The sequence below is a fragment of the Heterocephalus glaber genome, unplaced genomic scaffold, assembly GCF_053883595.1.
Source record: "Heterocephalus glaber isolate CG9 unplaced genomic scaffold, H.glaber_assembly_v1.0 deba00001457, whole genome shotgun sequence".
Lineage (NCBI taxonomy): Eukaryota > Metazoa > Chordata > Mammalia > Rodentia > Bathyergidae > Heterocephalus > Heterocephalus glaber.
In genome coordinates this window covers 43,309,295-43,322,056 of record NW_028258305.1, presented here as the reverse complement: position 1 = coordinate 43,322,056, position 12,762 = coordinate 43,309,295, and the positions used below count along the sequence as shown (strand labels likewise).

The 12,762-nt window shown below is 38.8% G+C and overlaps 1 protein-coding gene across 7 annotated transcripts in view; it reads right to left on the bottom strand.

The window, feature by feature from the left end:
- The window catches only part of Itsn2 (intersectin 2), a 148,195-nt gene that overhangs the window by 61,517 nt on the left and 73,916 nt on the right, over positions 1–12,762 (bottom strand). For 6 of the 7 annotated variants that reach the window (XM_087216602.1, XM_087216603.1, XM_013070102.3 and 3 more), the window contains 4 exons: positions 9,307–9,447; positions 7,516–7,603; positions 5,234–5,373; positions 4,156–4,236 (listed from right to left, as the gene is read on the bottom strand). In XM_087216602.1, the coding sequence (XP_087072728.1) occupies positions 4,156–4,236; positions 5,234–5,373; positions 7,516–7,603; positions 9,307–9,447 (450 nt within the window). The remainder of the gene's footprint in view (positions 1–4,155; positions 4,237–5,233; positions 5,374–7,515; positions 7,604–9,306; positions 9,448–12,762) is intronic. The other variant, XM_013070103.3, reaches the window with a different exon arrangement.

Here is a 12,762-nt window from a genome sequence, read left to right as displayed (position 1 = left end):
CACACCAAACTATAACTGACAGAAGGAGCAACAATCCAATCATCACCTGGCCTTCACTCTAGAGCAGCAGGTCTTGTCCCGAGGGCCACAAGACCTTCCAAGGTTTTTGTTATTTTTAAAACAGAATTCAGAGATCCATGAATTCGAACAAAACAAAATTAACCTTCACTTGCACTAAGTTCTACATGAGGCACTTTCTTCAATTTCAAGTGTAAGTAACAAACTACAGCAAGGTGAACTGCACTTGTGACATTTTTCATACTTTCCCATATTTTACAGCTAACTTTATATATGCATGATACATTACCCTGACTTCAAAATGGTGCATATCACTAGATTTTTTATTAAATTTGTTAATGCAGAAGCACATATATAAATAAATTTATCACTTTTTAAAGTATTTCAGGGCTCTTGTGATCTTTTCCCTTTTTTTTAAGAGACAGGGTTTCACTACGTGGTTCAGACTGGCCTGGATCTCACTATACAGCCCAAGCTGGCCTTGAACTTGTCGCTGCCCTGGCCTCCCGAGTGCAGGGATTACAGGTGTGCACCACTACACCGGTTTGCAATTTTTAAATAACTATATACTGTATTTCATTTTATGAATCTAAAGTATTATTTTGAGAAAGGGTCTGGAAACCACCAAATTATTGAAAAGTCCAAGGCATAAAAATGGTTCAGAGGCTCTTCTGCAGAAACCAGTGTTCCCTTCTATCCCATGCCTCACAGCAGCAGCACTTGGGCAAACACTTCCTGAGTATGAGACTGAGTAATATTAGTATTAGTGGAGAAAGGAGGTTCCAAAGGCAGGCCTGAAATTCTCTGAAGGAACAAAGGGAACATTTCATTAATCCTTACACAGTAAAAGTGCCCAACTTACGATCACTGAGGAAGGAAACTGACTAACGAACAATTCTCCTGGAATGGAACTTGTTCATAATTTGGGGACTTATTGTATTATGGGCTTGGGAAAGTATTTTTTCCCACATCTAGTACCCAGTTCATTAAAGTTTTTATTTACAGTCCAAAGGACTCATGTTGCTTACTGCCAATTAGTTGGCTTTATCATACGTGCAGAATCAAATTCACCTTGCCACCTGAAAGCACCACTGACAGGGGTTACTTGAGATCCTTTGGAGCGCAGGATAGACCTAACTCTTCGGAGGAAGTCACAGTACTGGCGCTGACAGATTCTAGTTTCCTTCCCCACAAAAGCACTTCCCTAGTGACTAAGCCAAAGTAAACAGTGATAACCTCCCAACACACTGAAGATACTCTGGAGATTCAGGACAATTCCTTCCCTAATAAGGGAATAATAAAAATACTGTATCTGAGGGCCAGGGATTTAGCTCAGTGGTTCTGCTGCCTGCCTTGCAAGCACAAAGTCCCAAGTTCGATCCCCGGTACCAACAAAACAAAACAAAACAAAACTGCATCTGTATAGCACATAAAAGTTCACAAAGCCCTTTTGCATATTTATGCTATTTCATTCATTCACCATAAGATCCTTCAAAGAAAACAAGGTGGATATTGTCAGCTTTGTTCTATAAATGAAGAAAACAAAATTTGGAGGCTAAATGACAAACAGTTACAAAACTAGCAAGTGACATGAATAGTACTAGACTCACCTTTCCAGATTCCTAAGCCAGTATTTTTTCACTGCACTTCACTGCTAGCAACTGAATAATGCATGAATCTTCAAGTTTTCACCCTCACTGTGACCCCCCTCTGCTGGTCTCATCATTTTCTTTCTCCATGGTGAGGACCCCTTTCTCTCCTCATCCCTCACATCTACTCCATACTGCAGAAACCACTTTGATGATAATCCTTACGCTAAAGCTTTAACTTCACTGGCCCCCTTGTCCATGTCTTATTAAAACCCAAGCCTAGATGAACCTATGAAACTCTCACCAGCCTTCTCTGTGCTTACACGTAAATGGATGGACACTGGTGAAAACAATCATATAATTAGGCATGTTGTTTTCAGTTTAAATTTACAACCTCCAACTTCAAGTAGGCATCTAACACTGCTCAACACACTTACTGTCTTACTTCAACCTTGCAACCCCCACCCTCACCAGGATGTGTTTCATGCCTACTTCTCTCTCCTGAAACTTCCTAATCTTTCACCCATTCTGCTCACTACTAGCTAAAAATTTTGCCTTATTAAGTCATCAGACTGGAACTCTCCTATAGTCCATTTCAAAATCAGTAAAACTTGTTGCACCTGAGTTAGTCCATGTCCTCACCCCCCCCCCACCCCCCAGATTCCTTTACGGTCCAATTTACTTCTGATTTTAAGTCTTAAAGCAATCAGTTTCTTACTTTTCAACAACAAAATGAACAGCATTCACATCTGTCTTTTTTTTTTTTGTTACACTGGAAGTATTATTTCTTATGTAATCCTATAATCTATGCTCTAGTTTCTACTTTAATCTGTTCCCCCCGGGACTGTGCTTTATCAATTACCACCGATTTTTATATCCCACCCAATTTCTCTTTTCCTCCTCTTCCTTTCATCTCTTTGTCTCCTTCAAGTCTTTCTTTAGCCTTCTATCCAAATTTTTTCCTTCAACCCCACGTTCTTTTCACTCTCCTCAGGCTGTTCAGGCTCACCAAACTCTTGTGCAACTCCCGATCCACTGCAATGCAGCTTCTGACCACTTGGCTGAAATGTGACTTTCAGTGTCTTCAAAGGTGTCCTTGTTGACAAAGTTAGCGGGTATTTTTCGATACTACATTAACTGATCATTCTGTATCATTTTTATGACTCTCAAGGCCCCTTGTCTTTTCTCCTGTGACAACAGGGTCAAGTTGCCTGACCACTCTGACAGTATAGATTTCATAATCCTTTAGTTTCCTAATTGACTCTGATGAAAGTATCAATAAAGTGAAAGAGGAGAAGGCAAGAAGCAGAAGAAAGTAAAACAAGAGATGAGAATAAACTTCTGGCCTGTGGAGAATCAAATGCTAACTGAGAAAAAGAGACTACATGAGCGAATACAGACCAGAAATTATCACTGAAGCTCCTTTTACAGATGAAGAAATTTAGGTCTAATTTTCTGTTTGATCTGTAGCCAAAGTTCTAAAACCAGATAATCTGTCCAGCCACACTACAACCACACAGGCTAACAGGGACCCATGCTGCTGCCATCCTTCTAATCTGTCCCACCTTTGCTCTGGTAACAAAGGAGCCATACTTAAGCATTCCTGCAAACTGCCTACTACCACCCATTTTAGTCTTCAGTAGAATGTGTGGTCAAGGTATGTATGGGTAAGCAAGTGATAAATATAAAGCACCTTTCTTAAACTGTGTTAAAGTAGGCATTTACTGAGTATTTAAATACTCTGGGTATTACACATGGCAAAATGACGATTCGAAATGTCGTAACTGAAGTGCAAGCCCATCTAAATACCTGGAGTGCAAGCACATCTAAACAAATACAAGGCCTGGTAACGAACCTAACTAAAACTGTCTCTGCACTACTGGATCTCTAAAATTTTCCTTATGGTGAATTAGGATGTAGCCTGATGCATACACGACATAGACCTGCCCTAGATTTCAGAAAGCTGAGTTTACACAACGGTTTTCAGTGATATGGGTAAGTGATTCAATCTCGCATTCCCTCAGTTTTCCTTCGATTTGAATTACTAGTCATCCCATTAGCTAATCTAACAAGACATGGACATGTCCGACCTGTGGCCTGCCTTTTTTTGGCCTTCATTTTTTGAAAGAAGAGGAATTATCTTGAGCCACATACAAAATATATAATATAGTTAATATGCATAAGCAAGAAAACTTTCTTCATAAAAATATTTTGTATTATAACATTTGAATAAACAAAGGCCAAAAGAAATGAAGGGGAAAAAAAAAAAGGTAGACCATGGGTTAGACACGCTTGACAGGGAAACTGCTGGGCTCCTCAAGAGAAACGTTACCGAGAGGAGCGCCACTTTCCCAACTTCTGGCATTAGACTCAAACAGGAGTTAGATAGCAGAAAGATGTTCAGGCAAGCAGAAAGAAAAAAGTCTTTATTACATATGTTATTTCAAACGAAGACAGTCAGACAAAGGCAAAGAATAGTCGTTTAAAAAAAAAAGAAAATAAAATAATAAAGTAACTCAAACAAAGGAGCTAGATATTAGAAAATAACCTTAAGTAAGAGGAAGAGGTTGTTGAGACAGCTTAGCAGAGACAAAAGGCACTGCAGAACAGAGTCATCCAAATTCCCACACTGTAAGATAAGGCAGATAAAAAGCCAGTTAAACTATGTACAGATTTAAGAAAGGCAGGGAGGATAACTTGGCTGGCTTGTTTGACCATCAATGACAAGTTATTTTCTTTAATATTTTTCCTATAAGATACATGTTTTGTAATGGGGTATTATTAACATTTTCACCTCCATTTTCCCTCCTTAATTGAAGCCACCATGGTTGTCTTTTGTTTATCAAGGTACTTACTCATAGTTGGAGTTAGGGTTATTCTAAATTAGCAAGACAAAAAACAGCTTTCTTATAGAAATGCTATGTAATAACTTACACACTAAAAATTATGCCCAGTTGGCAAAGGAATGGGACTATTCCCAAAGCTGAATTATGCACAGTTACTCTTATTTTTACCTTTTATTATCTCCTTGCATAGACATGGCTTCAGTATACAACTCACACTGCAAAGAAAGGTAAGTACACAGTATGCTTTGGACATCTGCTCTACTACTGCAGCAAACAATGAATCATGAACTTGATTTTTCTTGCAAAGTTTATGGAACCAGATTCTGCTTTGGATTTTACTGATTATTGCATTATTTCATAAAATATATTTCCTAAATTATATTGTAACAAAGGAACAAAAAAGAATTTTAGTGTGTTAAAAGAGCCTCTACCACCAGAGCTATTTTAAAATTGCCATGTTTTCCGTTTTAGACTGTTACCTACAATTATGTTAGCTGACATCAGCTCTATAATACTGACAAAGGAAACTGTTTTGGAAATGCCCATAAAAACAGCATCTAGTCATCAAAAACTGAAAACTGTGGTAAATGATATGTTTAGTAATGTGACAGAATTTTTATAATATTTTAGAGAACATTAAAAAATCTTGAAAACTCAGGTATAGTTGAAATTATGAAAGTGCAATACAATTATAATAGCTTTGTTATTCCTTCTATTAAATAAAAATAAGGGCAGTAAGAAGGCAGCTACCTAGAAATGAATGTAACAGAAGATCAATACCTTCAGCTGATTGTTAAATGAATCCATTTCTGAGAGCTTAGATGCAGTTTCTTTTTCAAGAGCATCTAATTGTTCTTTAAGTCTTTGGCATAATTCTTCCTTTTCTACTGATTTCTTATGAAGTAAACTGATCCCTGAATCTGAAATACAAACATCAAACAATTTATATTTGATAGATGTTCACTTAGTTTCATTGTTCTATTTTTCTTTTGGGGAGCAATAGCACATTATTTTAGGTACTAAAACTTTCATATCTTTTGTTCTGATTTCTGATAAAGCAAGTCTCTCCACTCCAATGTTCTCTTTTCCAAGTCTTGCTCAGTCTTACACATTTTTTCTTCCAGATGAATTTGTGAATTATCTTTCCAAGTTTCATTTAAAGAAACCTTAATAGAACTGAATACACTGGAATAATTAGAGAGCTGGCCCAGTTATTACTGCACGTATAGTATTATTAATTCACTCAGGAACATAAGACATCTCCATTCAGGAATCTTTTATGTCTATAACTGAAGTTTTATAGCTGTATATTTCTTTTCTATTCATAACAATGAGCATATACATTTTAACAGCAAATTTGATTCAAGATAGAATGGAAGTCTTGGTAGAAGATAGACATGAATCTGAGTATTACCACTGCACCATCTTGAGGAACTACTTAATTTCTCCAAATCTCAGTTTTCCTGAGCTGCACAATGGGAATAACTATAATGAACCATATTATAACTGTATCTGTTGTAAAGATTAAAGAAAACAACACATGACTGCCTAGCATGGTGCGTGGCATCTGAGTGTTAGTGTTAAATGGTAATTGTTACGGAGAGGAGACTGTAAGGCATACATGGTAGAATTCAAATCCCAAACAAAAGCTTCTTTTGAACTGGACTATTGTTACATTAATAAGCGGGTAAATAACAGTTGACTAGATCACATCCCACCAAGATAGGGTAGCTCTACCAAATTCCTAGTAAGACATAGGAAGACACAGTCAGCATTTCATTTACAATTGAAATACTAACAGCGATGACGGTGTATTTCTGCCACTGCTAAGACCAGGAGGGTTGGCACATCCTGTCTCTGGGATGCTTGTGGAGGGATGGGTTAGGGAGCTAATTCACTTGGACCAGAAAAGAAGCAGATGCAAGGAAAGCTGAGAAGAGACATGGACAGGCCCTTTTAGGGGATGGCAGTAGACATGGTATGAATAGTTCACAAGCGTGAACTTTATTTTGCTGTTTCTTCCATGTGGAGGGCCCTTCACTAGCACAACACTCCCTCCCAGCTTCCTTCTACCTTTTCACAGCCGAATAAGCTGAAGACAGGGACCTGAGCACGTGCTGCCCAGACTCTTCCTCGTCCTTGGTCTCTGGAGACTGCACTGCCCTCAGGAAATCTGCACTCATGTTTCGTAGGTGCACCATGGAGATAAGCCATGCTGTCCCATTAAGTTTTGCCAACACTGAGGTGGTATTTTGGTTTGTCACCTGTCTTGTTTCTTTGCCTTATTTTTCAATTTGCTTCATATCTGGGCAAAGAAGGATACTTTATTGGACCCCCTAAGCAGCCAAAAGTATATTAAAAAGGGCCTTGGAATGGAAAGACTGGCAGGTACTCAAGGATGACATTTAGGATACGTTAGCCAGTTCTAACACATATGCAGATTACTTTTCTTTAAACCTTTTCCCCTGCTATATTGTTACTGGCATGGTATCTGACATAGGTTTTTTTTTTTAAGTCACATGATTGGAATTTGAGCCACGAAAAATGTAATATTCCATAAATCACACTGGAATATTTTGTTCCACAGGTGTCAGACAGCCAAGCTGGTAAGAGTCTTTGTATGAGTCAGAATTAGATGATATGAAGGTCTAGCAGGGGCAACCATATGCTTGGCCCTAGCAATGCTGTATGCTATCACCTTGGAACTGCAGGCTTGGCTCCACAGAAAAGTGTCCTCCTGAACAGTTCTTTACAATGAGCACAGGATTTTGGCAAAATGCACATGTATCTTGTGTTAGAACCAATTTAGATCTTGTTTAATTATAGCCTAATATTTTATTGACTGATATTTTATAATATAAATAAAAATATCAAGATAGAGGAAAGTGTGCCATAATTATTAATTATGTTCTACCACCTATGATATTTTTCACACTATATTGCAATTTTTAACTTAGAGCCCACAAAAATTATTCATGAGAATAATGCTATTTTTCAAAACTAACAGAATATGACTGATACAGTCATTTAGAAAATAAAAGAGAAATGAAATTTAGACTTACCAGGTGTGTTATTCAACTGCATGTTTTTAATTCTTTCATTCAATAATTGCTTCTCAGGTACCAAATAAATAAGCTTATTTTGATATTCCTTATAAAAAGAAAAATAGTATCTGGTTAAAAGTGTAATGTCCAAGAATGTTTCAGAAGATTTGAAAACATGATTTGACATGTTCCCACTGGTCTGTAACACTGGTGGCGCATGCACGACTATGTCACTAGGCAGCTTGTACCACGGGTGATACAAATGGATCTAATCACTTTCATTGGTCTTTTTACTAATAAAATTAATGAAAAGCCTCTCAATGGGATAGTCTATTATGTACCACTAATGGTTCAAGCTGCCTGGCAGTGAGACATACAAATTACAGCCCCAGTGTGAATGTTAATCTTTTTTTTTTTTTTTAATTTTGAGACAGGGACTCACTTTGTAGTTCAGGCTAGCCCTGAACTCAGTATGTACCCTAGGCTGGCCTTAAACTCAAAGTGATCCTTTTGGCTCAGAATCCTGAGTGCTGGGATTACAGGCATGCACCACCACGCCTGGCAGTGTTAATCATTTTTTTTTTTGTTAATCGTTTTTTGAAGTTTAGTAGAGGAATAACTGGTAACTGTAAAATGCTCCTAACTTATGAATAACCTGGAAGGGAAGTATGCAGGATTTAAAAAGCAAATGTTTAAACATCCATTTATGAATAAGTGGCTGAAATTAAAAGGCAGTGAGGAAAACTTTTGTAAGTAGGCTACGTCTGGAGGTTCATAATTTTCAGTGTCCTAATGCATGTCGTGGGCAAAGGATAGAGAGGTCTCTGGTAACTGCACTAGAGGGTGTGTGCAGTAAGTGGGCCAGAAGACTCCAGAAAGCTTGTCTGTAGAGCAAAGGGAAAAAAATCTCAGGGAGAACTAGGGAAGGAAGGAAATGTTTCTGGCTTTTGTCTTTGTCTGCTGTGACAAAAGGAAAAGACCATCTGTCAGTCTGCATAGTAAGAGAAACCGGGTAAGAGGAGTCTAGAGAGGCCAAAGGCTTCTAGCGTCTCTATTCTGTAAACAATAATTGAGCCAGACTCTAATGCACAAGGACAGAATTACCAAGCCTCTGAGGGACACATTTAGCTTCTCACACAATTCTGAAAATGACTTTAAGTCAAAATTTCCTAAAATTCACAGTAACTTAATTTTGATGTATGCTATGTTCTAAATGCTGTTGTCCCCCTAAAATCATGTTGATATCTTATCCCCAATACAAGTGTTAAGAGGCAGACCTTTAGGGGGTGATTAAATCATGGGGGCTCTTCTCTGATGAATGGGGTTAGTGTCCTTACAAAAGGCTGATGGGAAGTGCCTGCTCCTTCCGCAAGGAGGTGTGGGAAGCAGCAGCCATCTGTGAAGCAGAGAGCAAGCCCTCACCCAACAATGAATCTCCGGGTGCTTTGAGCTTCAAATTTCCAACCTTCAAAACTATGCAATACATTTCTGTTGTTTATAAATTACACAAAAGACAGTCTGTGACAGTCACAAGAACGGACTAAGATAAATACATAAATATATTCTTAGAGTTAAAACTTGGAATGATAAATGTCCATTTATGTGTAAGCTCCCATCAGAACCTAATATGCTATCTAGCAGAGCTTTAGGAGGTCTGTGGACTTCCTGATATTATATACAAGATCATGTGCTTTGGATCACAGCTCTTCAGAACCAGAGGACTTCATGATCCTCGAAGTACAACTCCCCTATCAGGAAAAGCTTCAACAGCTGCACATGTTTAAGGACAACTAGTGGCAAAGGACTTACCTGAAGTTCTTGCTGAAGTTGCTTGATTTCCATAATTTCCAGGTCACACTGCTTATCTAGAACTTCCAGCTCGGTCTTTTGTGTTTGCTTTCTGAGTCGTACATCTTGTAGTCTGCCTGAGATTTGCTGATGTTTGCTATTCTGTGGGAAGATCATATAAATTTATGGCAACGTAAGGTGCTAACAGAAAATGTTCCTACCAGGAGAAAAATATTTTTATTTAGTTAAATTTTTAGATGTTACTTATTATTCACACTCAGCCTGAAGTGTCTAAAACCAAGCCAAGTATGTTTTCAAGTTATACCTGTTAACTCAAGAGTTATTAGCTCAGAGTGGAAGAGCCCAGATTTTATGATGAGAAAGCATAAATATAAAACACTGAGGTTTTTTCCCCCCTGAATTCGCCATTTGGGCATTTATGTATCACATAAGAGACAATCTTGGAAAACAATGAGGATGAAAAAATGTTTGCATATGACATTTAGCACTACTTTCTCTGAACTTCTATTGTCACCTTCGATGTTACTAATTTCCTGTAATTAAACAGTACCCGGGTGGACTAGGATTTCTTTTCCTCAAGCAAGGAGTACCCATTCTTCCCTACTCTTCAGCAGGGTTAGAACAGAGAGTAGATATTCTCCTTGGAGCCTAAGGAGAGGGTGAGGTGGGATGTTAGGGGTTGAACTGTGCTCCCCTCGCACAAAATTTATGTTGAAGACCTAACCCTTGGCACCTCTGAATGGGACCAAATTTGGAGAAAGGACCTTTAAAGAGGTAATTAGGGTCAAATGAGGTTACACAGGTGAACCCTAATCCCGCCTGACTAGATTCCCAGGAAGTCTAGATACAAAAGACACCAGAAATGCACACGTACAGAGAAAAGGCCACGTGAGGACACAGGAATGAGGCAGCCACTAGCAAACTGCAGAGACAGGGGCCTCACAAGAAAACCCACAGGGGCCGTGATCTCGGGCCCCAGCCTCCAAGACAGTGGAAAAAGAGATTTCCGCTGTTCAGGCTAGCCAGCCTCTGCTATTTAGTTATGGTCGCCCTAGCAAACTACCACAGCAGGGTGACGAGAATGAGATCCCTGCTTAATAACCACTGACACTGAAATCTGCACTGCACAATATGTCTCACACTAAAAGGAATATGCTATGTCAATCCTGGAGCCCACACTGTCACCTTCGGCACAGATGAGTTCAGGCTCCAGACCTTTCCAGACTGCCCGCTAACCTAGGTTATTGGGCTCAGTGTGTTGAATCAGTTCTTAAGGAAAAAACCATCAATGTTAAGGTCTCCTGCAATTATATTTTTAAGGAAAAATACAGTCAAGATGATGGTTCAGCTAGATATCCAGGTGGCACTGAGAAGTTCTAGGCCTCTTTTGTAGTATGATGACTTAACTAATAATTATAGTATGTATACCTATTTGAAGACATTTCTGACTAGAGGTATTGAGATAATTGAAAAATAATTTTATGATGTAATTAAAGTTGACCAAATAAAATGTTCCACTACAACTAAATAACATCTAAATTTAAGATGGGTGTGGTGGTGAAGGCCTATAATCCCAGCACTCAGGAGGCTGAGGCAGGAGGATGGCCAGGAGGTCAAGGCCAGCTTGCACTACAAAGTGAGACCCTGTCTCAAAAAACAAAAAAATTTAAATTTGGTTCTACTATATGACTAAACATCCAAAATCCTACAATACTATTATTAGGTCAGGCCAGGCTTATAGGATGCTAAGACTGCAGAAGAATAGTTTCAGACCTTTTAATCTTCTCATCTTGCATTTCAAAATCTGATGAGTAAAAACTGGTATGCATAGTTGTTAATGGCCACTGAGGTTCATATGCTCAGGTCTGTTTGCTTGATGTTCACCAAATCAAAGAAGGACATTTGTTTCAGTAGAAAAGAAAAAGAATTTATGCAAAGCTAGCTGCAAGAAGATGAAGGGGCCCATTTGCATCAAATCATCATCTCACTGTGTATGGTATGCTGGGCTCTTTTATAGCAAGGAACTGTGGAGGAGACGATAGACAGGCCGGGCTTGCTCAGCCCCTTTCTAGACCTCTCCCTCCCTGGCCTAAGGAAATGAAATTGGGCTTGACCTGGTGCCAACACCTGCATATCCTGTCCACCCAGCTGAGCTAAAGAGAAGTGAGAGTAGATGTTGATGCTGCAGGTCTAAGAAGTTTGGAGAAGCTCCTTGTCTCTCAAGGAAAAAAAATCTAACTTTTATTTTTTATATTTTTTTCGGCACCGGGAATTGAACTCAGGACCTTGCACTTGCCAGGCAGGCATGGTACCACTGAGCTAAATCCCTGGCCCAAAATCTGCCTTTTAAAGGTCCATTTCAAGGTACTGGTTACATAATGGCCAATTATGAGCTAAAACCTATGGTCCTGCAGAACTGAAAGGAACTGTAAGAAATCATTTAGGGGAGAAACTACCAACAGAGCTAACAGACAACCTACAATGTGGGAAAAATTTTTTAGCAGCTGTACCTCAGACAAAGGGCTACTATCTAGAATATATAAAGAAATAAATAGGACACACGTGTAAATACCGAACAGTTTCTCTAGTGTGAGAAACTGAGAGTGTAAATAAGGATTAAAATGATTAAAATGAATAACTGATAGTTTGAAATAGGAAGAAAAGGTCCAAAGGGGTAGGGGTGGTGGGAGGGGAAGGGGAAAGGAAAGGAGGGAAAGGAAAAATTATGAGAAAAGAAAAACATGGAAACAAAGTATGTAAATAGGGAAGGGTGGAGGGGGTGAAGGGCACACAGGGAATGGGGAAAAAAATAAGAACCAAGATGCATCATGTACAGGGACAAGCACCCAATGATAAATGTAAACGTATTGTATACCTAAAATGTACCAATAAAAGAATTTAAGGAAAAAAGAAAAAGAAATTATTTAGACAAGCAGTTTTAATCCCTTTTCTTTTCTTTTTCTTTTCTTTTCTTTTTTTTTGGTACTGGGGATTGAACTTGGAACCTTGTGCTTACGAGACAGGCACCGGAACCACTGAGCTAAATCCCCGGCCCTCCCTTTTCTTTATTAATGGTAGAATCCTTTTATTCAAGGAAATTTTAGACTAAAGCTCAACAAAAATAAACCAGATAAAATGCAGAGCCATCTGTTGTGAATGTCCTCTGCAGACCATCTTCCAGAGACTGCTTTGAAAATTGAAAATTACTGAAGCAGCACATCCTTCATTTTATGTGTAGGCAAAGTAACAAAGTAATGCACATGGCACTTTAGGCTCTACCCTTTTCAACAAACTATACTGCCTAGTCTGTTAAAAAGCATATCTAGAGCTGGGTGTGGTGGCACACTCTTGTAATCACAGCACTCAGAAGGCTGAGGCAGGAGGATCACTACAGGTTCAAGACCAGCTTGGGCTACACAGTTAAGTTCAGGGTTAGCCTGAACTACAAAGTGAGAC